Below are 27,731 nucleotides of genomic sequence, written 5' to 3' on the forward strand. Positions count from 1 at the left end.
CCTGGAGGCGCGCTAAGGTGGACTGGCTCCGGCCCGGGCTCTCTGAAGGAAGAAAAACTTAGCAGTTCTTCAGGTCCACGAGCCCCCAAAGACCCCAATCCTCAGTTCACCCATCTCCTGACAAAAGCACCTGTGAAACCGCCAAAGCTCCAAACCTCGGCTGGCAATTCTGAGGAAGTTTTCAGAGGAAAGGAGTAAGACGTCCACGGCTCAGCCCCAACACCTTCTAGCGTTTTGGGGCGCCGCCTCCAAGCGGCCACCACGGCCACTGAGACGCCGACCCTCCCCCACCACGGCCAGCCCAGCCCCCGGCCGCGCGCCCGAGGCGTGCGCATGCGCAGACCACCCGCGCGACCGCGCTTGCGCAGGCGCCGTGGCCATTTCCGGGATCTGTCAGCCGCTCCCTCTGGGCCTCGGTCCTCCGCCCGCGCCCGCGGAGCCCGTTCGCGTCGACTGACCAGAGTCCGCGAATTCTCCGCTCCGATCCCGTCCGGACTGTCCCCACCCCAGGTAAGGGGCAGCAGGAGCGAGCGTCTCGCCCTGTTGGCCTCCACTGTCCCGGCCTGACTCCGGACTTGGACCTGCGGGGGCGGTGAGGCGGGGGCTTAGGCCGCGGGGCCGCGAGGCGGAGGGGCCGGCCGGTCTCCCTGCGCGGGCCTCCAGAGGGGCGGGGGGTCCGCGTTCTCTGTGAGCGCCTCGGGTTCCCACGGAAAGATGGCTTTTCTCTAGATTTTCGAGCTCCAAGCCGCCTCCGATGCCAGAATTAACGGCTGCTTCTGCGCCCCCATAACCCTGTTTGCACTTCTTCTGTGGGCATTTATCATAGTCGGTAAAATTGTGTTAAGCAGAATGATCTCCCCCTAATCGAGCGTCCCGAGGGATCATTCATCTCTTTCTTTAGCTTTTAGAATAGGTCCCTGCACACAGTAGGCGCCCATGGAATGTTTGTCTCTAGGGCAACCCTCAATCCTTCATTTATTGAGGGACCTTCGCGAATGAGAAAAACCTTCCCCCGGGTTCTTCAAGATTTCCCCGCAAGACTGCCGCCTGCCCCCAAGTCACAACTGCACCCTTCTCTGCGCTCCTGTTCGCTTCGTGGAACCTTTTATGTAGGACTACCAAAGTGCCAATCCTGGCACCACCGCTTTGTTGGGTGACCCTGGCAAGACTGCTGCTCTGTGCCTGTATTTCCTCATCTGCAATAAGAAGATTCTTAGGGGGTTCCTGAGGCTCAAGTGAACTTATTTGCATAAATTGCTTGGAATAGTTCCTGACCCAAAGTAGTTTTTCAATAAATATTAGCTATTATTGCTGCTTCTGGGCATTCTATGCATAGCTGTCTTTCCTTTCTCCCGTCCCTCCTCCCCCCCCCCACCCCACCAGACTTGAGGACCAGAATGGTGTCAGATTTATGTTTCTGGCTCCAACCCGGTATTTACAACGCTGCTGGGAACATGGTAGGCACTTAATAAATTGTAGCTTAGAGTCTTTGATTATGAAGCCATCTGTTCTCATACTTCAGTTTTGGAACCTTCTGTCTTCTTCAAGTTATTCCTTCAATTACCGAAATTATCTTAGTTCTGCCCTCTTCTCAATTTTATCTAATCTTTTGGTTTCATGTACGTTCTGGGTTTTCAGGTATCTAAAAACAAAGGGGAGGATATCAGTCCAGAGAGTGTTTTTGCCCTGTTAGGGAGTGGGGTAACTGTTTGGCTGCTTCCTACCTCAAAGTATTCTGAGACCTTCTAGGCTTCGCCTACTAATCGCAATTAAAGGAAGGGATCATTTTGGAAGATTAAAACTCCTGCTTTGGAGGGAGAATGGCGGTATTTTGATCAAGTTTTCTGATCCTGTGCTGAAACAAATTCTGCATAAAGAAGTTTAAAATGGTCTGCTGGTGAGACTGGTGCCTGGAATTGGAGCCTGTCTGAACACTGAGGAGGGTGTGGTGACCTTGTTGGAGTACCTGATGTTACTGGGTTGGGTAATGAGAGTAATTAGAAACTAGGTGAATCACAGTTTTGAAAACTGACCCTAAACAGGGAGCAGAAATTCCCACTTGTAAGAATACTTTCAAGCTCCAGAGGAGTAGGGCCAAGAATTTACAGCATATGTCAACGTTTTCAAGTTCAGAGGACACTAACTGGCAAATACTTCTGGGATTGGTTCAAAAGCCTTGGGTCTAAGGAAAAAAAGGAACTAACTTACTGAGATCTATTTTGGGCTAGGCTCTGTACTACTTGCTTTCACATGTTATCTCACTTAATCCTCCTCCACACAGCCTTGTGATTGATGTCAGTGGTATATCCACTTCACAGAATTAAAAAATGGGATTTAGAAATATTGAGTAACTTGCCCAGGGTCTTATAGCTAGTATGTGTCAAAGTCAAGATTCCAACCTTGGCTGCGTAGCCCATGGCTAACTATGCATCAGAAAGACTCTGTACTTAAAGTAATAGGTAAAGAAAAGGTGTAAGGAGTCCCTGGAATCATACTATGCCATAAATCATTTTTCTTTCTCTTAATGCTAGACAATGAAAGGTCATCAGTAGAAACTTGTTAAATTTAATGTCACCTTTTTGTTTGTCCTTATTTCTCTTCTCTAGCCCTATGAGAAAAAGATTTTCAGATTTCACTTAAATACTAACCATAGTTTAGAAATTGTATTTATTGCCCTATGACGGAAGGTATCTTTCTTGGTACAAAATTTAGGCCATTATGAATTTCTTCTGCATTCACTGATTTTTATAAATATAAGCTGTGTTTACTAGGTGCATTATAAATTTGACAAACATGAGTGTTGTCTTGGCCTACAGACTTAAAATAACCACGTGATTATAAAAGGGGTACAGGTCTGAGTGTATATCCAAATATGCAACTTAAATGATATAGTGAAATTAGAAATGCAATTTTAGAATTATGCCACTGTGTAAATGTTTACCTCTTATGAAGGCCTTGCTGCATTGCTTATAAAACTGAATTGAAGAATGAGAAAGACTTTGTCCACAGCTGCACTTTTTTAACTGTATGTGAGATATGTGCTTTTATTACGCATAGATATTCACATTAAATTATTAATTTGCAGACCAATTTTGTTTGAATTAACAAATGAGCTTATCAAATGTGGCTTTGAACTAAGTTATTTTTAATTAAGGAGATATTTGTGACACAACATATTATTTTGAGTAGCTATGAGTAAAACTTGTTGTGAGGGAACAATTTAGGGTAAGCATCTGGTATCAGACAGAGAAGCATGCAATGAGCATCTGGAAGTTTATTTTCTTTAATAAACAAATTAAACAGTCTCATTTGAGTTCATTTAAATTTTTTTAATTTCTAGTTACTAAGCTTTTTAAAATTTGTGAGTTGCAATTTGCTGCCTAGGACATATAAAAGAAAAAAGTAATGAGTTAAATATATTTACTCTTAGAATAGAATGTGAAACACTGACATTTCCCTGCCAGTTCAAGATATCAGATGTTTGTTATTTAAGAGTACACTTTTTATTTTAATCTTTAGATTCCTTTACAACAATTATTATAGCAGAGGTGTTTCTTCTGCTTTCCGTTGAGATTGATTTTTGCTTTGCCAGCTAAACTTCCATTGTTCACTTCCCAGCCTTCTGGTGGCCCTTCCATTCATTTCCTGCTTGAATTCCTATCTCACATTTCAGTCTCCACCCTAGGTTAGCATGACTTATATATACTTAAGCATATTGAAACTCTAGTTTATAGTGAGAGTGCCTCTTAGAAATGATAAAGTTGGGGGTGAGGAAGGCTGGCTGCTTGTTGAAAAATTTTCACCTGTTCAGTGGATCTAGATTTGGGGGTACCTATAGAATAGATAATTTTATTTGATTTTTAATTTAATGATATTTTACAATTCTTCTTTTTCATTTATCTACAATAAAAAGTTTAAAGAGTAACATTGTAAACACCTACATACTCTTTGCCTAGATTTACCAGTTGTTAGCATTTTGCCACATTTTTACTCTACATATTTTTTCTGTCCTGAGTGAAATGAAAATAAGTTACAGAAGACATCATACTTCATCCTAAACACTTCATCATCTTTATCTCTTAAGAGCTAGGGCACTCTCCTACCTGGTGGTAAGACCACTATCATAGCTAAGAAAATGAAACTAATTCTGTATTCTTATGTAGTATGTAGTTCAAATTCGAATTTTCCCCATTATACAAAATATATACTTTATGGCTATTTTAAAAAATACAGATTACAATTACCTTTCACTCATTGGATTTGGTTTCCACAGCTCTCTTAATCTAGAAGTTATCCCCCTCCTTCCATATTGCCTTTTTTGAATAGTCCAGGCCAGTTCTGTAGAATGGAACACTTCCTGGCTTTGTTTATTTCTTCCTTGTGTTGCTTAAGTAATTCCTCTCCCCTTTATTTCCTGTAAACTGAAAATTAGGTCTGGATCTTGATGGATTTAGAGTAAACAGGTTTGGTGTAAATACTTCATAGGTAGATTGACCATTTTCCCATGTTTCTCCAGGATAGTCCTATGACCTGTTGTGATAGCATAATTATTATTAGTACCCCCTTTTTCTCTCAGAAGTCTTCTTGTCTGGATAATAGATTAAGTCACTATCTGTAAATAATTATGTGCACTTCGTGTGGCCTCCCATCAGGAGGCCCATCAGGTTAGATTGGTCTACTATTTATGATACTAAATTTGATCACTTGGTGACTGCCAGATTTCTTTGTTGTAAAGCCATGTTTTTCCCTTTGTAGTTAGTAAGTAATCTGTGGGATGATAATTTGAGACTGTGAATATCCTGTATCCACGGTTTGAAAGTCCATTGATGACCCTTGACAGAATAAATTCTACATTGGGAGTTATAATGCTAGTTCTATTTAAATGATTAAGTTGTTTTTTTTTAAGAAGCCATAATATAAAAGTACAATAAATCATTAAGTTTTGACATAAAAGTACAATAAATGATTAAGTTTTGACATTGATATTCATTCTTTTTTAATGGGAGAACAATGTTTTATTTGTTCTCAAACATTTCAAGATCCACAGACAACTTAAATATTGGTTGCCTGCCATTTTAAATGCTTTTTTCTGTTGCTCATTGCAGCTTTCTATTCTTTGAAAACACTAAGAATAATGTCCCTGCATCAGTTTTTACTAGAGCCAATCACCTGTCATGCCTGGAACAGGGATCGTACTCGTAAGTATTCTGTTAACTTTGTTTTTTTTATTTTGGTACCTTTGGCACATTTAAGGTTTACATATTTCAGTGTGATTTGTGAAAAGAACATAAATTTACTGACATAGATTCAGAAAGGCACTGTATCAGTCCTTTGGTTTACAGATAGAGAAACTAAGGCCCAGGGTGATAGAAGTTCTTTCCAGTAATTACGTACCAAATTGATGTCAGAGGCATTGCTAGCACCCAAGCCTTCTAGTTCCTTGTCCACTTCTTTTTCTACAGTACCTCTTAGAGGACAGTTTATATCAGAAATATCTTTCATTACCCTAAGAACCCATTGTCTTACATGGTTGTGCAGTAACCAGTACTCATCCATTATTTAATCAGAATACCAGGACCTAGAAGTAAGCTGTTATGGAGACATACGGTTTATGCCTGAGGTATTCAGAACATTATTAACTTGCATTTACTGTATTTTTCATAATTAGCTTGAGTTTCTAGTTTTCTAGCTTCAGCAAACTATAAAAGGATGGAGAAGTCTCTTTAGAAGTAAGCACAGTGACAGAAATTACAACAAGGAAGTAGAAAACAAAAAATAAAAATGCCTACAGAGACAAATATGTCGTAGTATGCCCATTAGTTATTTAAAAAGGTAAATTAGTTGGGCATGGTGGTGTGTACATGTAGTCCCAACTACTCTGCAGGCTGAGGTGGGAGGATTGGTTGAGCCCAGTAGTTTGAGTTCAGCCTGGGCAACACAGCAGGACTCCTATCTCAAAAAATGGGGGGTAAAATTATATTTACAGTCTTTTTTTAAATAACATATTTATTAAGATATACTTCACATGACATAAAATTCACCCTTTTAAAGTATACAATTCAGTGGTTTTAAATTTATTCACAGTTACACAACAATCACCACTAATTTCAGAATATTTTCATCACCTCAGAAAGAAACTCTATACCCACTAGCAGTCACTCAGTTTTCCCCAAAATCCCTCAGTCCTAGGCAGCCATTAATTTACTTTTTGTCTATATGGATTTGCCTATTCTGGACATTTTGAATAAATGGGATCATACAGTAGGTGGCTTTTTGTATCTAGCTTCTTTCACTGGGCATGTTTTCAAGGGTCATCCATGTTATAGAATATATAAGTACTTTATTCCTTTTTTTTTTTTTTTTTGAGACAGAGTCTCACTTTGTTGCCTGGACGAGAGTGCCGTGGCATCAGCCTAGCTCACAGCAACCTCAGAGCAACCTCAAACTCCTGGGCTCAAGCAATCCTCCTGCCTCAGCCTCCCGAGTAGCTGGGACTACAGGCATGTGCCACCATGCCCGGCTAATTTTTTCTATATATATTTTTAGTTGTCCATATAATTTCTTTCTGTTTTTAGTAGAGACGGGGTCTCGCTCTTGCCCAGGCTGGTCTCGAACTCCTGAGCTCAAACAATCCGCCCACCTCGTCCTCCCAGAGTGCTAGGATTACAGGCATGAGCCACCCCTTTATTCCTTTTTATGGCTGAATAATATTCCTTTGTATGGATATGGCACATTTTGTTTATCTTTTCATCAGTTGGTGAACTCTGGGTTCTTTCCACATATTGGCTATTGTGAATGATGCTGCTGTGAACATTCATATATAAATTTTTATGTGGACATATGTTTTCGGTTCTCTTAAGCACGTAGGACTTTAATTACTGGGCTATATGGTAACTGTGTTGAATATTTTGAGGAACTACCAGACTGTTTTCCAAAATGTCCACACTGTTGTACATTCTTACTGCCAGTGTATGAAGGTTCCAGTTTCTCCACATCCTCACCAATACTTGTTATTGTCAGTCTTTTTTATTATGGCCCTCCCAATAGGTATAAAGTAGCATCTCATTGTGGTTTTGCTTTGCATTTTCCTCATGACTAATGATGTTGAACATCTTTTCACATGCTTATTGGCTGTCCATATATCTTCTTTGGAGAAATGAATGTCTATTCAGATCCTTGGCAGGTTTTTTTCTTTTTTCTTTTTTTTTTTTTTTAGTAGAGACCCGGTCTCGATGTGTTACCTGGACTGGTCTTGAACTCCTGGCCTCAAGGGATCCTCCCACCTTGGCCTCCCGAAGTGTTGGGAGTACAGGCGTGAGCCACCACGCCTGGCCCCTTTGCCCATTTTTAAATTGAGTTGTCTTTTTATTATTGAGTCATGAGAGTTCTTTATATATTCTGGATACAAGTCTCTTATCAGATATATGATTCACAGATATTTTCTCCCATTCTGTGGGTTGTCTTTTCCCTTTCTTAAAGGTGTTCTTTGAAGCACAAAAGTTTTCAATTTTGAAAATGTCCAATGTATTTATTTTTTTCTTTTATTGGTTGTACTTTTGCTGTTGTTTCTTAGGAAACCGTTGCCTAATCCAGGGTCACAAAAATGTGTGCCTATGCCTATGTTTCCTTCTAAGAGTCTTATAGTTTTAGCTATTTTATTTAGGTCTTTGATCCATTTTGAGTTACTTTTTATATATGCTGTGAGAAGGGGGTCCAACTTTATGCTTTTGCATGCAGATATCCAATTGTCCCAGCACCATTTTGTGAAGCCTTTTCTCTTCCAATTGAATTGTCTTGGCACTCTTGTTGAAAATCAACTGAGTGTAAATACGAGAGTTTATTTCTGGACTGTCAGTTCTATTCCATTGTTCTGTATATTTATCCTAATTCCAGGACTGCACTATCTTGTTTACTGTAGTTTTGTAGTAAGTTTTGAAATCAAAAAGTGTAAGTTCCAACTTTGTTCTTTTTCAAGATTGTTTTGGTTATTGTGTCCCTTGCATTTCCACATGAATTTTAGGATGAACTTGTTAATTTTTACTAAGAAGCTGGCTGAGCTTTTGATAGGGATTGCTCTGAATCTGTAGATTCCCTGTGTTTTGAAAGCATTTCAGACACGGTTCACATTTATTTTTAAATAAATCTTGATACATGAACCAAGTGCACTATAGGTTATGGTTGGGTAAAGTGAAGAGAGATGAGATCCTCTATATCGGGCAGTTCAGAATATATAAAACATGGCAGAATAGTGAATCTAGAGCTTCTGTTTTGTGATCAGCTCACAGAGCTTCATGGCTGAGTTTCCTATATCTTCTATTTCTACTTTCCGATCTAAAAATGGGTTTTTGGAGTATTTCCAGTTATTTTTAATACAGGTGCAAGTTATCATTGTCCTCATTTAAACTACTTGATAAATTTAGCATAACTCACCATTTTTGTTATGACATTATGATTTGAAATTTATAACATTTCCCAGGTTTAAATTTGGATTTGGCTTTTGAAATCTCTGTATGCATCTTAGAAACTTGAAAAATATATTAACTGGTTTCCAGAAAGCACTTAAAGTCTTAGGATTTGGGAGCTAGATATTTATCTAGTTCCACAGTTTCATTTGTGAAACAAATGTACCTTTCCTAAGTAGGGAAGGAAAAGTGAATATATAGATGGGGAAATTTAAATGATTGACTTTGAATCAATCCAATGAAAGTTTGGATCATAGATCCTAATTTTAATTGTAAGAAATCAGTGTTTAAAAACAAAAAGAATTTTACTATATTGAGTAGTTGGGTTCTTTAAAAAAAATGAAAATTATAAAAAGAAAAAGAATGAATGAACTAGAAAGGGGAGGAAAAAAAAAGATAACACCAATACAAGTTGAGTTTCCCTTATCCAAAATGCTTGCGACCAGAATTGTTTTGGATTTTGGACTTTTTGGGATTTTGGAATATTTGCATAATACATATTGGTTGAACATTCTAATTCAAAAATATGAAATATGAAATACTCCAAAGAATATTTCCTTTGAGCATGACCTTTGAGCTTCATGTTGACACTAAAAAAGTTTTGGATTTTGGAGCATTTCAGATTTTCGGATTAGGGATGCTCAACTTGTATGAGTTTAAACAAATCCATTTCTCATATAATATGTTTGATTGGTCCAGGAGATTTCTCTTTAAAACAGAATTTTGTTTTGTTATTTATATTGGCTTTATTGTAAAGGAGAACTTTGGTATAGTTTATCAGCAGAATCAAGTTTTTTGATAAACTAGTGGTTCCATTCTGAGTCTATGATAGTACTGGGAGTCCATAAGCTATTTTTAGTGTTTCAGAAAAGCTAACAGAAATTAAAAGGAATTCTTCAGGGGTGAATTTGGAAACGACTTTTTCAAAATGGCTTTCCTATTCCTTACTTCAGTCTGTTTTTAAAACGCCAGCTGTAACATATCCCTTTTTTTGGTGACAATTTCAACTTCAGGTGTTAACTATTATATTCTTTCTCCAGAAATTGCCCTTAGCCCCAATAATCATGAAGTGCACATCTATAAGAAAAACGGGAGCCAGTGGGTGAAAGCTCATGAACTCAAGGAGCACAACGGACACATCACAGGTAAAAGATGATAGCCGTGAGCTAAGTATGATATTTCCAAATTAAGTACTCTTTTGTTTAAATAAAGAGCCCAGTAAACTAAGTTGGCCATAATATTTAAAGTTGTACAGCATTTACTGAGTTTTCTTAAAAATTTTGAGAAAATATCACAATAATGATCTCAATTGCTAAGCACTTGTAGGCTAGCTGGTTACACAGCATTCTACTAGTGTTATGGAAAGCACTAAATCTACCCTGAGGTCTAAAGAGCTTAGATTAGGAGATGAGACATGAAAGTGAAAACTAGACAACATGAAAATATGACCAAACTGTATTCCCAAGTATCTTCCAAAAGTTTCCTTCGTGGTATTTTTGGGGCAAGGAAGACTTCCCAAAATATTGAAAAGAGCAAAATAATGTAGCAAACACCCATATCAGATTATCTGCCACCAGAATTAACAGCTTTTTTCCCTGTACCAGGAAATAATCTCTTTTCTTATGTCAGGAAACTTAAGAAAAAAGGATATAAAAATAAGGACTAGTATTCCAAATAATTGTAATGTCCCCTCTCACCAACAGTCTTATTCCTTTCCCCTAGAATGCAGTCTGTAATTTGCTATGTCATCCCAGTCCATTTTTAATACTTAACATACATGTACATATATTTGCAAACAATCTTTAGTAATATTGGCTAGTATTTTTTAAAGTTTCATAAATGGTATCTTATCATTTATCTCCTGCAGCTTGCTTTTGCATTCAACATTGTTTCTCAGATTTATCTGTGTTGGTGTATCTAGATCAAGTTTATTCCTTTTAATGGCTGTTTGACATTTCATGCCTCATTTATTTACTCTTTCTTCCACTGAAGGACATTCAGGACGTTTCCAATTTTTCCATATTACATTAAAGTACTGAATCGAGCATCCCTCAATCTCTTTGTACATATCTGTGAATATTTGTAAATGGCAGACTTGTTACACCACAGGAGTATGCACATCCTCAGTTTGGTAGGCATCATCATATTGCCTTCATTCCCACCAGCCCTGTGTGAGAATGCCCATTTACCCACATTTCCCCACGTACTTGATATGGTCAGACGGATGAATGAAAGTTGTTTCTATAAGTTGTATTTTCCTGATAAATAGAAAAGTTGAACATACTTTTGATGTGTATTAGCGATCTGAGTTTTCTTTTTTTTGTGATGTTCCTATTCACAACTCCTGACCATTTTCCATTGAGTTTTTGTCTTGTTGACTTATGGAAGACTGGATCTTGAAGTATGTTGCTCTGGGCAGGTTCCTGAGTATACTAACTATTGTCTTTGACAAAAACTATTCAATGAGTAGATGGATAGAGGTGGCTAGCAGATTAGCACTTGTCAAAGGTAAAAATGGATTCCGTGAAGTGGGAAATGTGGGGAAAAGAATTGAAGAACTTTTTACAATGGTTTTCAGAATTTTGTAAAGCAAATTTAGATACCAAATTTCAAGAGAATTTATTGCTTTATTAAGTCATGTCTGGCTATTTAAAAAAAATAAAAAAACATATTCATTTATTGATCTCTTCAGAAAGTACTTTTGTTCTTTGATCTTTATATCATGGTTTCTTTTTTATCCGATTTTCTGGCAGAATTCACTGAGCCCATTGCTTTGAACAATTTGGCCAAGTAGATCAAAACTTATCCTCCATAATTTTTGAAGTTCAAATTTCTCACTGCCGTCTTGTTTCCCCTTCTCCATTTAAGTGGGCAGCAACAGAACTTATAATGATTTTTTTTCCTTTTAGTCAGACCCTGGAATTTTGCCCCTAATCACCTGAAATGCTGATTAGCTTAAAGATATCCTTACCCAAATCAGAGAAAAACTTAGCATGTTTTGACATTGTGCATTCTTCAGCAAAAACTCAAGACCACCCTTCTTGCTTTTACCAGTGGTTTGTTTACGATGCTCGTGAACACTGTGAGCTGAGCGTATTACCAAACCAGCACCAAACACATCATTTCTATTTTTGTTGCTATTGCTTTCCCACAACCTTATTTCTATTAAGTTTGGCCTATTTGCTTGAAGTCCCTTTCCCAGTAGCCTCGTGGCCTAAGAATAAGAGTACTCATATTTTAAATTGAACTCTTAGAATTAGGAAATACTTTTAAATGAGAAAAGGCTAAGATGAAAGGACAAAGAAATAGCCAAAAATGTGAAATATTTAGTCATGTCCTTTTTCTCCTCTACTTCTCTTTTGGGGTCCTTTGAACTTGGGCCTGTTTTTTGTCTAAATACTCACATAGCATTTTTTAGCTCTGAAAAAACTGTTGCTGGGAAAATCTAAATACAACTCTGTGGCAGGAGATCAAAGATCAGACATATTTTCTCAGAAACATAGTAACTGCAGAAGAAAAAAAGATCTTCTGAAGTATTCTAGAAGAAAAGACTAGTCAGTGCTCTAGAGAAAAGGAGTATGGCAAACATCAGGGATATCAGAGTTCTGGGTTTTTTTCTTTGAGTTTATTCTTTTGTGTTAAACATTTGATCACTTCCCCTTTTTAAAAAGCATTTTACTGTGGAAAATTTTAAACAGATTAAAAAAACATAATAGTATAATGAGCCCCTTATAGCCATCACCCAAATTCAACAGTTATCAACCCACAGCCAATCTTGTTCTTCTCAACTCACTTACTCCCTTCCTGTACTATTTTGAAGCACATCCCAGACATTTTATTGTTTCATATTTCAGTTTATATCTCTAAAAGATAAGGATTCTTCTTTTTAAAAATAACCAATCTTGTTTAATAATAACCAGTAACTTTTTTTTAGCCCCCCCCTTTCCCCATAACCAGTAACTTTTAATTGGGATCCAAATAAAGTATGCACATGGTTGTGATGAATTGATATGTCTCTTAAATCTTTTTGTTTTGTTTATAGGTTCCCTTCTCTCTTTCTTTTGCAATTTACTTGTTAAGAAAATAAAAAAATTGGATTGTCTTGTAGTGTTTCCCAGAGCCTGGATTTCACTGATTGTAGGCCCATGGTGTTTTACGTATTCATCTGTCCTCTGTATTTCCTATAAGCGGCAGTTGAAGTTAGGTGGTAGTAGGTGCCTCATCAAGGAGGCACATAATGTCTATTTGTCTCTCTTTCTGTGATGTTAGCAACTATCAATGAGTGCCCATATCTGTTAGTTTATAGTAGTGGCTGCGATGGTGATATTCTAAATCTATCATTGCTTCTCTATTAGCAGGAATACTTTATAAAAGAGAAGTTTGCCTTCATCTGCTCTTTGGTTACCTTGAGATACAGTTAGGAAGGAGGATGAACGCTTGATTCCTCTCTCTCTCTAAAGGCATTTGATAGTGGGAATACAGGGGAAAAGATAAAAAGCTAAATAAATTAGTAAGAGATGAGAATTTGCCTTTCACTGAATATTTGCTCTTCCCATCTCTCTTTAACAAATGAATGTTTAAAAAGCTAATGTCATCTAAAGTAGCTGAGGCTATAACTATAGTTATACACCTTTCATTTTCAAATGAAAGCTGTGGCTACAGAAGTTGATGTAGAACTATAAGATCAAGCAGATAGCAGTTTCTCATAATTTTTGTATAGAGTAAGGACCTATTGATTTTTTTAAAAAATCATCTTATGCTCCAGCACCTCATGAATTCTTATAAAAGACATGTGTGTTTAATTAGATTGGTGGTCATATGGGATATGGGGTGCAATTTGAGATTGTCAAAATCATTCCAAAATCTCTGAGCTCTTTCATTTTATGAGGCAATGTTCTGGATATTAGAGGATGTATTAGCTTTCTATTGCTGTGTAACAAATACTATAAACTTAGCAGGTTAAACCGAAACATGTTTATTATTTCAGTTTCTGTGGGTCAAGAGTCTGCGCCTAGCATATCCAGGACCTCTGCATAGGGTCTCAGAAGCTACGATCAAGCTGTCAGCCAGGATGGGTGATTAGAAATCAGCAGCTGCACCAGGGATCCACTTCCAAGCTCCCTCAGGTTGTTGGTAGAATTCACGTCCTGTGGCTGTAAGATTCATGGCGGTTTGCTTCAAAGCCAACAGTGGAGAGAGCATGGGAGTCTCTAGCAAGACTGGTGCTACACTCTTGTGTCATCTTGCACATGTAATCACGTACATCCCATCACCCATCACCTTTCCAGCATTCCTTTGGTTAGAAGCAAATCACAGGTCCTGCCCACACTCAAGGGGAGAGGATCATATAAAGGCTTGATCACCAGCAGGCTGGATCATGGGGCCATCCTAGGTTCTGCTTACCACAAATATTTTCAAAGACTTGCTTCCTTCTGTAAGAAGGCTTGTAATTAAGTTAGGAAAACAAGCCATTCATAGAAATAACATTTTGCCTCCCACTTAGGGGAATTTATCATAGTGAAATCATTTTAACCAGAGCAAAAAGTATGTGCCCTGAATGTTTAAAAATTTCAATTTTTTAAGCAGTAAAGGTCAAGCAAAAAAAAAAAAAAAAAAAAATCCAATTTTATCTATTCTGACAAGTGATTGGAAACCAACAAAATGGTCACCAATGGAGGGATGATTTAGGGAATTGTAAAATCAGTGTTCTGAAATAATGTATACTAATTTATAAAAATCAGGAGAAAATGTTTGCTATGATATTCACACCATTTGGGGGAAGGATTGTGTAGGGACATAAAGAATGGAGACAGGGCTTTGACTTTCTGCATGTCCCTTTGTGATGTTTGTCTTTTAAAAACGCATGGGTATTGCTTTTGTAGTGAAAAATAAAATCTAAAATCTAATAAAGATTTTATTTACCTCGAATAAATTTAAAATCAAAATATACATCACTTAGAATACAGTGTGCCATGTTTTTTTCCTTCAGTGGTACAGAAAATTGAGCTTACTATTGATGTAGGTGAATGAGTGAATAAACTTTTCATACTACTGATGTCACTCTGATTTATGACAAATTGAGACTTTGATTTATATTCTTTTTCCATATAAATGTTAATAGTGTTAATTTTAATTTTTGGAGTGCTACCTATAATAAAAATTTATTAGTAATATTTCTGTACTTTTTAATGTGAAATTATATTTATAGAAAATACCTCATCAACAAATATAAAATGATTGAGTCATAGTAAATTTTGCTTTTGGTGTATAACAAACGACCTTGATTTTGGGATCCTTCACAGAAGTACCAGATAAGTAAAAGTCTGGTCAAACAAGTAAAATAAACCTTACATTTAGAAACATATTTAGATATTTCCTAGTTTAGATGCAGAGATACTCAGGGACTCTTTCACAGAATGTACATCATGTAGAAAAGGTATTTTGTATGGTTTAACTGACACTGATCTTCAGAAGAATATGTAATGAATCACAATTTATATTTTTCTCTCTTTAAAGATTATTTTTATTTACCCTGTGTGCTGTTTTAGTTGAATGCCATGTTGCAGACTGTCAGTTAATATCGTGGAATGAGGTCTGTTAATGAATGAATAAAGTTACTTTCAGACCAAAAAAATCTAGTAAAGAGAAAAGAAAAAGGTAATGGATCTTCAGACATTTAGGATCTTTAGAACCTATGAATGAATGGAAAGAATGCCCCTGCTTAGTTTTATAAACTCTGAAGTTATAAAACTGCATTATAAAACAGCTCTGTTCTTTCTGCCTGGCCTCATGGGGGATCCTGAGTCCCCGTACTTTGCAGAGAAACATCCTTGCCTTTGTGTGAGGTGGTGATCAGCACTGTAGATGGGGGAAGGATGGGGCTGGGAAGGAAAGTACCAAGCCCACATCTGGTCCACCATACCAGTGTCCACTTGCCTGTGCCACAGTCTGTTGTCATTGACTGGACAAAGCAGGTGACCCACATCTCATTTGCAGGTATTGACTGGGCTCCCAAGAGCGACCGCATCGTCACTTGTGGGGCAGACCGCAATGCCTATGTCTGGAGTCAGAAAGATGGTGTCTGGAAGCCAACCCTGGTGATCCTGAGAATTAATCGTGCAGCCACTTTTGTGAAGTGGTCCCCCCTAGAGAACAAATTTGCTGTGGGAAGTGGAGCACGACTCATTTCTGTTTGTTACTTCGAGTCTGAAAATGACTGGTGAGTAACATCAGAACATTTTTTATTTTATTGTATAAAATTTATGTTTAAACTGCTCTGTTCTTGGTGATTTCTTGAAGCACATGTGAAGGCTTAAGTATAACTCCAGTTTTTCCTCATCTAGAGGTTTTTTTTTTCCTTTGAAATTCTTCATTCTCTCTGAGCATTTTTCCTTCTCATGTGCACATTGAATTAAATCTCACTTCTGATATTAATGTACACCTATTGTTTTCATGCTCTGATCTCCTAACTTGTTTGTTCTGCAAGATGCTACTACTGTTCTCACTCTGTACTGCACAAATTGCTATTTTCTTACTCTGATAAATGAATCATAAACTTGAAAGAGTCTCAGTGTCCTGAGGAATAATTTTTTTCTCACTATATCTGGGATTCTTACAGAAGACAATGTTCTCCTTTCTTTAAGGTTTATTTGCTAATCAAATCTGTGTCTTGGTAGAACATTTTACTTGTTTAAACGATTGAAGTGAAAATTCACCAGAATCTAAGAAGTATAATCAGGATGTTGTACTTTTTTTTTTTATAAATCACTTGTAACTGAGCCAGTCAAAATACAGAAGTTTATTTTATGGCTAAGTAACTGATTTGAGCTACTCCTTCCTGCTTATTTTGATAAGAAAACAACTCTATTCTACCTGGCATGCATTCAGAATGATGGTAAATATCCTTCACCATGGAATTGTCATTTAGTACAAAACTGGCAGTGTTTGTGATTCTGCTAAAAATAGCAGAGTACACATTACTCTCTGTAGTAGTTTTACTTTTTGTATTCTGCTGAAACAGTGAAAGGAAGGGATTATTATGTTACCTTTGTAATTCAGTAAAACCTCAGGAATTTTTATTCTTTGGAAAGAGAGTCTATGAATTTGTAATATGATGAATTATGAATTTAAAAGTTGAATTTTTCTTTCAAGCATGTGTGAAAAATAAGGCTAACAAAGTGTTGCCTGCTAAAAGTCATTGGGAAGGTTTGTTGTAATGAGGAGATAAGAATCGAATTTAGGCGGGAGGATTGCTTGAGCCCAGGAGTTTGGGATCATTGTGAGCTTTGATTGTACCAGTGCACTCCAGCCTAGTATCCAGAATGATACCTGTCTCATAAATAAAAACAAACAAACAAACAAAAAACCCACAAAAACACAAAAAACTCAGCTGGGCATAGTGGCTCATGCCTGTAATCCCAGCACTCCAGGAGGCCGAGGCTGGAGGATCACTTGAGGCCATGAGTTTGAGACCAGCCTGGGCAACATAATGAAACCCTGTCTCTACAAAAAATAAAAAAGGAAAGGAAAGGAAACAAATTTCATTAATATTCCTACATGGCTAAACTTTATGTCAGCTAGTAGTCCTTGAAGTCTTATTAAATTGTGTAAGAAACTTTTCTTCCTAGTTAAGCTTCAACCTCAGTATTGTTTACCTTTTTATGCACTGAAAATTATTCTCAAATATAGGTAAATTGGACTTAACTATGGTCAAAGGTGTTGTTTTTGAATAAGTTATATGTTCAGGGTGGTTTCTCAGCTATAGATAATATTTCATATTTCACGTGAGTACTTTAAAACAATCTCTCAGAAGCCTATAATTCAATCATACGAACTGCTTATTTTGTTTGCCACTCTTTTCCTTAATTTAAAAAGAATTATAGACTCCCCATCCCCTTCCGCAACCCGCAAAAAAAAAAAAAAAAATGAAAAAAAATAAAAAAAGAATTACAATATAAAACAATTCTGAATATTGTCTTTTTCAGAATGAACTTTTTCAGATAGGTTTGTATGAAAAATATTCTGTAGAAAAGTAATTTAGCATTCAACGAAAGGCACTTGGCTCAAAATTAAGTCTCTCAACTCTTGAACAACTGGAAATGATTGGTTTTTAAACAACAGTTTCGGAGCACAAATTGAATTAGTTAAGCCAAAATAATGACTGGTCTTAGACATAAATAAATAGCTTTTTTGAATGATGCTAGAGAATTAGTTAGAGGCTAATCCCCAACAAGAGGTTCTTCTAATTTCTTGGTTGTGATTTCTCTGTGAAAAAGAATAAAAAGAATTTGCAGCTTCATGGAAACTTGTAAAGGAGATGCTTACAACTCAAAATTAACCGAAAATGGAATAGCAAATCAGTGAATACTTACAATAAAAATTTAAGTAATTTCAAACTTCAAATTTTATCTCAAAGATTAATGTCACATGTAGTCTGAAATCTCATAGGACAGTAACCAAGCTAATCAATACTTAACTAATGAGGACCTCTGGAAACCTGCTGCTTTGATGAGAATGGCAAAGCCTAAAAGACAGGAAAACAGAAGGGACCGTTGATGGCTCTTCTCCTCTCTGTCCTTTAGAGATGCACCTTCTGTCTGTCGGGAGGCCTGGTGGCCAACGGAAGAACCATGCTTAGGTATTTTCACCTGACACATTTGTAGGTCATTTGGGGATTCACTGGATGTGTGGCTAAACTAAAATAGTTTTTCTCCTCTCGTAGGTGGGTAAGCAAGCACATTAAAAAGCCGATTCGCTCCACAGTCCTCAGCTTGGATTGGCATCCCAACAATGTTTTGCTGGCAGCAGGATCATGTGACTTCAAATGCAGGTGGGAACAAATGAGAGTTGATAGACTTGAGCTGCTCGTTGTTCATCCTTCAACAAATGTATGTATAGGGTTCCTTACTTGCTAGGCACTGTGAGGGACTCCAAGTTGAAAGCATCTTGTGATCTACAAGAGGAGCTCATGCCTAAGTCACTGAGGTAGAAAGAAATGGACTTGGAAGTGGGGTAGGAGGGAGAGGCAAGGACAGGGTCAGGAAAGTTTTCTTCAGGCAGAATATCCGTGGTTTAAAGTGGAGGATTAGCATGTGCACTCTGTCTTTTTCGTCTCTTTCTCTCTCTCCCTTAGTCGGCTACAGTATTATTTCTCATTTCATATTCTAGGCTGCGGACTCTGCAGATTCCAGAGTGAAATGAAGATTAACAAAACATAGCTAAACAGTGCACTGCTGAGCTATTATTGTGCTGTTCTTTTCAGTTAAAGCTTTTTATTTGTCATTAGCATGAGGCTAGAAGAAACGCGGCCACTTTGCTAAGAGCTTTAAGGATCATACTGTATAATTGCTTTTTAAAATTGTTCTTTATCATGAAGGCTTTTTTCCCCCTTAGCTGAAAGAACAGCAAATAATGTTGCTTCATGTTGACTATATGGTGGGTTGAGAAATGGAATGCACTTTTCTTCAGTAACTATGTGGACAGTTTCCAGAAAACCTGGATGGTGATTTATATTCAGGTATACCTAAGGTTTGAAAATTGTGTGTGTGAGTTGGGCTGCAGAGATGGGAGTTATGGTACTTCATATACGTCAAGGCACTTTATATTCTGGAGTTCTGTTTGTGATCTGTTAACCAGAGTCATTCTAGCTCCCTTGAAAAATGGAACTAGCTGGCACTAAACTAGGTGGATTCTTGTGGTATGTCCGAAAATCTGATTGTGAAAATAGGTTGCAATTCTTTTGTTCATATTAATTTCCACAAATAAACTTTTCTTTGGCTTGCAGTCCTGTGGGAATGGATCTGTTCCATCTGCATTCTCAAGCTGGCAGCTGAGAACCACCCAAAGCAGCCTCTGATTTAAAGCACAATGACTTTAACATCACATCTTCTAACTTGCAGATAACTCACTGTCCTGCGTGCTATCTCTTCTAGAGCTGCTGCTGCCATTGTCATTTCAGGTGGAGGGGGAAGGGAATACCCCGGTTCTTTTAGGGACCCTTTAGGTTCAGAAGTTGTCTAAAGAGAAGAGATACCCCGTAATACTCTTAACATTTTTAATAAATAAATAAATAAAAATAATAATAAAGAGAAGATGTACAAAGTAGAAATAGCATTGGAGGGCAAAAAGGGACTAAAAGGATATATCTTCAGCTGTTCTCATTTGTCCCGTCCCCTCCCTTACTCTGGGCCGACACATCCTCACACACAGCTGCATGGAGTTAGATAAAGAGAGTTAGAAAAAAACTGATGACACCAGCTGTAAAGGACCCACCTTCATCTCAGACTTAATTGCCACAAAGACTGGCCAATGGGCCTGAGGGTGAGGCGATCCCAATCTGTCACCTGGCAGCACTAGGGAGCCTGCCCACTCTTTCTCACGCTTGGCTTTCTCTTTGGGTCCCTCTGCCTTTAAATAAGTTAATATTATTGGTGTGTTGTGGGGTGGCAAATAGTCTCCTCTCTCCTACTGTTGACTGTGTGGGCTTCCTGGAGTACTGTGCTGAGAATGACAGTGAAGTAGACAGGAAAGAATGCTGTGGTAATTTAGCAAGGTCAGATTGGGCAAGGGGGGGAGCAGTAGGACAGCAAGGTCTCCCCAGAATGTGCAGTCCATGGGCAAGTGGTGCTTTTGTGTTCATTACCTAGAGCCTGACACATAGGAGGTGCTCTGTGACTATCTGTTGATTGAGTATGGATTTGCCAAACTTGCACTCACCAATAAGCAGCCCTTAGAACCATTGTGTGACTTGAGAGGTTTGTGTAGCTGAACTTGTCCATTATGTTTTGTTTTGTTTTGTTTTTACAAGTCAACCTCTTTGCATTCTAGGATACCTTATGATAGCTGCCTGTGGCCTATTTCTACATACATATATTTTCATTGGCTTTTTCCTTCTTTCCTTGCCCTTTATACTGCAGAGTGTTTTCTGCCTATATTAAAGAAGTGGATGAAAAGCCAGCCAGTACGCCCTGGGGCAGCAAGATGCCTTTTGGTCAGCTGATGTCAGAGTTTGGGGGCAGTGGCACAGGCGGCTGGGTCCATGGGGTCAGCTTCTCTGCCAGTGGGAGCCGCCTGGCCTGGGTCAGTCACGACAGCACTGTATCTGTTGCTGATGCCTCGAAAAGTGTGCAGTGAGTATTTGCCTTTTGTTTGAAAGGTAGGGAGCAGGGGGTAGGATCTCCCACCAGCTGGAGTAAGGCTGCCCTTCCCAGGGTATAAGTACAGGACACGAGCATAGAAACCCCAACCGGAACTGCAAGGCAGCCCTTACAGTTACAGACAGATTTAAATGGTCTGTTTGGGAAATTTTAAAGAGTTTGGTCTTACTTCTGGAAATACTTCTAGGAAGTATTGATAGTGGAAGTACTGATAGTGATTCCTTTGAAGAACTGTCCTGGTTTCCTGCTGATAAGGGTCCCTTCAAAATGGCCAATTTGGTCTGTTAACTCTGAATTCCTTACAACATATAAATGTCATCCACTGGCCTTAAATTAAATAGGAGAGACGTTCTTAGTCTGGATAGTCAATGAACAATGACTCCATTAATTTGGGACTTCCATTTAGTAATACACAGAAACCCTTGATGCGACATCTGTTGTGTGCTGGAAGAACTCAAATTGCGGTGACTCCTTTGCGAGTGGGGCGCCTGCTCAACCTTAAAGCACCCTGTCCGATGTCAGAATTCATTCTGCTCATTATATTTTGGAGGAAAAGAGAAGATTAGAATCCTTTTCCTCTTATAAATCTTTGTTCTTTCCTGGTGAATCTTTTTCCATTGGCAGCTAAAGGTAACTGATCGTTAAACTCACATTGGGTGACACTGCCTGTCAAGTCAGGGAGTCAGGTGCCCCAGAGGGAGTAAGGGTCAGTGAATGTGAACAATGTGACATTTCAGAGACGATTTTTTTTCTAATTGGATTATATGTGGGGTTTTTTTGGTTAATTTTATTTTTTTAAAAAGTCCTCCCTCCATTATAAATGTAGTCTTTCAGAAGATTTCTGTACATATATAGGCACTTAAATATCTTTTCATTTTAAACATAAATTGGATTATGTTATACTTTTTTTTTTGAGACAGAGTCTTTCTTTGTTGCCCAGCCTAGAGTGTGGTGGCATCATCATAGCTCAATGCAACCTCAAATTCTGGGCTCAAGCAATACTCCTGCCTCAGCCTCCCAAGTAGGTGGGACTACAGGCGTGCACCATCATGCCTGGCTAATTTTTTCTATTTTTGCTAGAGACGGAGTCTTGCTTTTGCTCAGGCTGATCTCGAACTCCTGGCCTCAAGCAGTCCCTCTGCCTCAGCCTTCCAGAGTGCTAGGATTACAGGCGTGAGCCACCACACCGGCCATGTTATACACTTTGAACGATGATTTGCTTTTTGACATTCAATAATATTTTAATGCTAGTGTTATTTGATTTTTATATGATTTGTTGTAACACAAAGTAAGTTTTTAGCACGTGCTTATTACAAGTCCCTGTCTACCCTCTTACTGACTTCTGATTTGCATTTTCTAGCCCTGCAAGTTAGATTATATCCTTCACCCTTCCCCTTCTGCAACATAAATATTTCAGGTAGTAAAAGTCAGGTATACCACCGTAAGGGCTTAAGATGATGTGTTCTTTAATCCAGTACCAACTTTATTAAGGGGTCTTCTGAGACATATATAGTTAGCTTTTAAAATGTGGCACCTTTTGCATGAAGTTAGGCACTCCTAATTTATCAACCAATGGGTTTGACCCAGCCATACCTGTGGAACCTCTTTGCCAGGTGCAGGAGTAAATAACTACTACACACACACACACACACACACACACGCACACACACACACACGCACGCGCGCCTACGCCTGCTCACACAGACACAGCCCATTCAAGTATGAACTCCTGGCTGACCAAGACTGGGTTTTGTTCGTCTTGGTAGCTCTAGGCCCTTGCATAGTGCCTGGCTGCCAGTAAATACCTGTGTGGTCACAGCCCTCTAGGAGCCCTGGTGAGCACAGGTGAGGAAAGGATTACAGTCTAGGGCATTCACTCAATGAGTGATAGTGACAGTAAGAGCAGAACTTGAAGAAGTGAGAGAAAGGAGAAGCCCCTTTAGGCTGAGTGATCCAGGAAAGCTTCATGGAAGTGATCCCATCACGAGCTTCCAAAGCCTGGAGTGACTTTGGATAAGCAAGAGGAGCAGATCCTGCGCTTGGAGCAGAAGGGTGCAGGGGCAAGAGCAGAGATGGAAGAGCGAAGGCTTCCTGGGGACCAGTAATTGGGAGGGACCTCAGAGGAGGGCGGAGAACAGGCCAGGGAGAGCTGAAGGCCTCAGTTTCTGAAGGTCACTTCAGGGTCGCCTCATGCTTGAGATTCCTACAAGTTGAGGTCATGGGGCTCCTTTTAAACATAAGTGTTCGTTGATACTGAAGAAGCCCTGTGAGAATGGGTCCTTTGTGGTCTTCTGTGTCTATAAAGAAGCTACATGGTCTGTTTAATCTTGGGGTAACAAACGTTCTTGTGTTTAGGGTCTCAACTCTGAAAACAGAGTTCCTGCCACTCCTGAGTGTATCGTTTGTGTCTGAGAATAGCGTTGTGGCTGCTGTAAGTATTTCTCTTCATTCTTCATTGTGGGGCACTGTATGTGATTCTCCAGACCAGGAACAATGCATGCTCTGTTACACTGCCACAAAGTAGAACAGCCTTTTAGAAGAAACAGAGCTTTTAAGAGTAAGAGGTGCCTGTAATGGTGAATATTCTGCTGAAGAGGTGGTAGGTGGGCAGCGTACCCTCCAGGGGCTGACTGATATCTTGTTTCAGGGCCATGACTGCTGCCCAATGCTCTTTAACTATGATGACCGCGGCTGCTTGACCTTTGTCTCCAAGTTAGACATTCCAAAACAGAGCATCCAGCGCAACATGTCTGCCATGGAACGTTTCCGCAACATGGACAAGAGGGCCACGACCGAGGACCGCAATACAGCCTTGGAGACGCTGCACCAGAATAGCATCACGTAGGTGCCATCTGTGGAGAAGTGGTTAGGTGACCAAGATGCCCTCCTTCCCCTCACTGTTTCCTAACTGGGTACCTACAAAAGTTCTAAGCACTGCAGGCCCAGGTATCCCCTTAGGAACGAGCACAGAGAGAAGTCTGCATCTTCCCGACTGCGGGCTCTTATTTTCAGCTCATGATAGAGTCACTCTGTCCTTCACGGTGCAGATGTATTGGGCATCCAGTGGGAGGGGCGTGGATCCTGTTGCAGACTGAGGTGGGGGCCTGTGGGGGCGGCCTCTTCCCAGAGCTCACCTTCTCAACAGCTCGGTTGAGAACCAAGGGCGGCCTTCCTGAGTGCCGTGTTCCTCCACTAGCGAAGGACAGATATATCCTGTTTGAAAAGGTAACTCTAGCTATCATTTCAAGTAATGTATACAAGCAGGAAGATGATTTAATTAGAGAAACAATTTCTTATCATTACGACAAAGCTGAGGAGTCTCTTGATTGGTTGTTTACCAGGTATGTGTGATTATATAAGACAATAGAATTACATTTTGTCCAGAAAGCTTGATTTATTTTTTAAACCTAGAGGAATAGTGTAATATTTTTTTAATATCAATAAGAAAGTAACATATTCTTGATATTATAAATTATTGTGTTCTGAGTTGAGTACCATAGGATTTTCTCTTTGACTAGACCTTTTGTGTTGGAAGACTTTTATTGCGATGTCGATGGCAAGAGGAATAATGGAAACCTCTAGACTTTCTCTTTGAGAGAATTATGAAATGCAGGTTGTGCTTTTCTCTATGTTTAGCGGAAGGGGCAGTTAGACGTAAAATAGGTTGAAAATGTCTGTGCTCTATTGAAAAACAAAAACCTTTCACTTGGAATAGGTTGTTGCAAAAAAAGAAAAATAAGAACTTGAAGGTATAGCAAAATTTACTGTTTCTCTACACCTTTCAGGTTTTTCTGTCCAAGCTTCCATGCAGACTATGTGTCAGGAAGGAAACAGTTCTCATCACCTCTCTGAGACTTTTAGGTGAAAAATAAAGACAAATCCTTGCCAATTGGATAGTCTACTTTCATTTGCAGAAGTTAGGTCCTCTTTGCCATAGAGCTGTATCAGCTAACTTTTTCTGTAAGGGACAAGATAGTAAGTCTTTTAGGCTCTGAGGGGCCGTAGAGTTTCTGTCATAACTACTCAACTCTACTGTCTGTCACAGAAACAACAAATAGACAATATGCAAATGAACAACTTGGCTATGTTCCAGTAAAACTTTATGGACACTGAAATCTGGATTTCACATCATTTTGACACCATGAGATTATAGTCTTCTTTTAATTTTTTTCCAACCATTTAAAAATGTAAAGGCCATTCTTAGGTCATAGGCTGTGTGAAAATAGGCAGTGTGTGCCATGGTTTGCCATTCTCCAACAGGATAAATTCTAGACATTTATAGGAGAAAGAAAAATATTGTCTGAGCTTTGGAACTGATTGTCTTGAAAACTTTCTAGATAATTAGGCTAAGACAAGTTGTTTCATTTCTCTGTTCCTCTGCTTGGCTTGGTTGGAATCTGGTGGTATGTCCACTGCAAACATTTATAATGATTAATTTTAAATGCAAGAAGGGCTTTCAACTTATATGCACTGGCTATCTTGGAGGGTGATTTGGGGGATTTTGTTTGGAGCCAGTTGGATTTAAGTCAGGCTTTATCATGCCTCTAGTTTTTTTAAAAAAATACAGATTGTTTCCATCATTGCTGCTGTCCTGCCTACAACCTGCTCCCAAGCATCTGCATGCCATGTGGGCTGGGTCATCCCTGCTTCCCTAAAACACTCTGATTAATGCAGGTTCTTACCATTTCCCCCTTTCAGTCTTGTCTTTTCTGGACATCTAGTAATAAAATGCTTTTGGATATTTTCTGAGCCAGATGCTGTAGCCTAATGGTGATGGACAAGTTAATATTCAGGAGTTGAAAGATAATTCATTTCCTTAAGCTGCCCTTACACTATTAGTCAGGAAGGTTGGGCTCACTTCTGCTATATACCTTATAATCTCTTTTGTTTTTCTTTTTTCAGTCAAGTGTCTATTTATGAGGTGGACAAGCAAGATTGTCGCAAATTTTGCACTACTGGCATCGATGGAGCCATGACAATTTGGGATTTCAAGGTATTTTCTACCTTTCAGAACAAATCTTGTTTGTGTTAAAACTCTTGTGAGAAGAATGTCTCTCATTTCTTGAAGAAAAGTGTCAAATCCAGTATACATCAGAAATGTAGAACATTAGACTGTAGTTCTCTTTAAAACCTGTAAGTCCTCAGCAGAAGGGAACCACGCATTCTCAATGAGATGGAATACATACTTCTAGGTGTCCATTTATTCATTGAGGAAAAACTGAGTGCTGTTTTTGAAGCAGGCCCTGTGTTGGACACCAGCCTAGGTTTAACTATATAGATATATTGTTATGATTTACTGTAATCAATTTGGTAAATGTTCACTAAGTGTCTCCCGGGTGCCAGGCAGGGTGCTGGGTACTGAGGATATCAAGATGAAGGAGACCCTGAGGGGCTTGTCTGGTAGAAGAGAGAGGTAGGCCCTGATGCTGTGTGAGGGGTGTTAGACGGGGCTCCAGAATAGAAGGCAGTGCCTCTGTTTTCATCCAGAGGGATGCGGCGGGTACATGGGCTGCACCACTGCAGGGAAGAGGTTGTATCTGAGCTGTATCTCCAGCTTCAGTGGGGTTGGGGAGGGGGAGGGGGAACTATGAGCTGAGGAAGCAGAGGTGCGCATCCAGGCTGCAAGGGCAGCACAGACAGAGCAGCCTGGGGTTCAGGGAGCGCGTGCTGCGTCCCCAGCACTGGGGACTCCAACAGAAGCACAAGGTGTAACTTGAAAAAAGAGCCATGGCAAGGCCACGGAGAAGACCCTGGGCATTGTCTGCAGACAGCTGGAGCTGTTTCAGAACTTAAGTAGAAAGGCACCGGGCTGTAGGTGGATGGTCTGCACGGGGCCACTGTGGGATCTGGGCAGAGCTCCTGAGTGCAATGAGCAAGTGATGAGGATGTGAACCCCTGCAGTGGCAGGAGATGAGGCCAAGAGGTTCTGGACTGGAGAGAGATTGTGGAGGCTAAATGGAAGGCTCTTGACAATGAGGGACAAATCCAGGAGGACTCCACCCTCTCTAGCTGGGCATTGGCAGATGGTGGGTGAGACAGGAACCAGGGAGGAAGAGGAGTACGGGTGAGAGAAAAATGGCCCCTGTCTGTGGCTCTGAGTTTAACTTCACTATTTGTTAACCTCCAAAATAGGCCAACATTTACACAGGTTTGCCACTACCTGTGCATTTCCATGATGTTTGATTCCCCTTGCCTTGGGTCAAATACTTAGTATAGAAAATCCTCCAACATACTTTTTGGAAAAATAGTCTTCCTCTAAAGTCTCCCCTCTCCTTTCACCTTCCCGTCTTTATGTCCTGGACATCTCCATTCCTATGTAATGATCACCACCTGGGCAGCTGCAGCTCAACCCTTTATCCTTGGGTCCCTGTACCAGGCCGGCTGGAGCATAGGAGAGCCTGCCACTGGGGCATGTAGAGTGTAGTGAGGAGGCAAGGTACATGGGCTGGTGACACAGGGAGGAAGTACGTGCCTTAAGAGTACGGAGGAGTGAGGGCTGTGCCCAGAGCCTGTGGGTTAGGATGATGGGGACAATGAGTACATGGCCTGGAGGACAGCCCAGTCCTGGAGAGTCTCTGCAGGGTGAGTGCTGGGAGAGTCGGGGTGGGGCCAAATCTGGGAGGACGAGGTCCTGCACCTCAGCCAAGGAGGAAGGGGGAGTAGTGTACCATGGGGAAAGCTCCAGGATGGACAGTCCTCAGTAGTGATCTGTCTTCTTCCCACCTTTTTCAAGACCTTAGAGTCTTCTATCCAGGGCCTCCGGATAATGTGAAGCTGAGTGAGCCTCTGCCATCCAGCAGGACAAACGGTGGCTGACCACAGCTCTGCCATTGGATGGTGAGGAAAGCCAGCCCCAAGGAAACACTGAAAACACATATCGTGCAAATAGTGTGTGGTTTTGTTTGAGTATAAAATTGGTGAAAGTGTTGGTTTTTTAAAAGCAGCAGTGATTTTTTTTTTTTTTTTTTTTTTTTTTGGCTATTTCATTCCATTCTTGACCAAAGCTTCTCTTTAAGTAGTTTATTATGGAAAATTGTCACACTAACTTAAAGGAAAGGGTGAGGGAGATATGTAAATTGTCCACTAGAAAATTAAATTAAAATACTGAATGTGG

At 39.5% G+C, this 27,731-nt stretch overlaps 1 protein-coding gene across 1 annotated transcript; it reads left to right on the top strand.

Moving 5' to 3' along the window:
* The first annotated feature begins 382 nt into the window (after positions 1–382).
* On the top strand, positions 383–27,731 carry ARPC1A (actin related protein 2/3 complex subunit 1A). The gene is made up of 10 exons (XM_045541346.1): positions 383–510; positions 5,106–5,198; positions 9,503–9,607; positions 15,459–15,681; positions 18,184–18,291; positions 20,378–20,590; positions 22,973–23,048; positions 23,265–23,458; positions 25,520–25,610; positions 27,351–27,731. The coding sequence occupies exons 2-10, from the start codon at positions 5,135–5,137 to the stop codon at positions 27,387–27,389; spliced, it is 1,113 nt and encodes a 370-aa protein (XP_045397302.1). The 5' UTR covers positions 383–510; positions 5,106–5,134; the 3' UTR covers positions 27,390–27,731.

The sequence above is a fragment of the Lemur catta genome, chromosome 2, assembly GCF_020740605.2.
Source record: "Lemur catta isolate mLemCat1 chromosome 2, mLemCat1.pri, whole genome shotgun sequence".
NCBI classification, from domain to species: Eukaryota; Metazoa; Chordata; class Mammalia; order Primates; family Lemuridae; genus Lemur; species Lemur catta.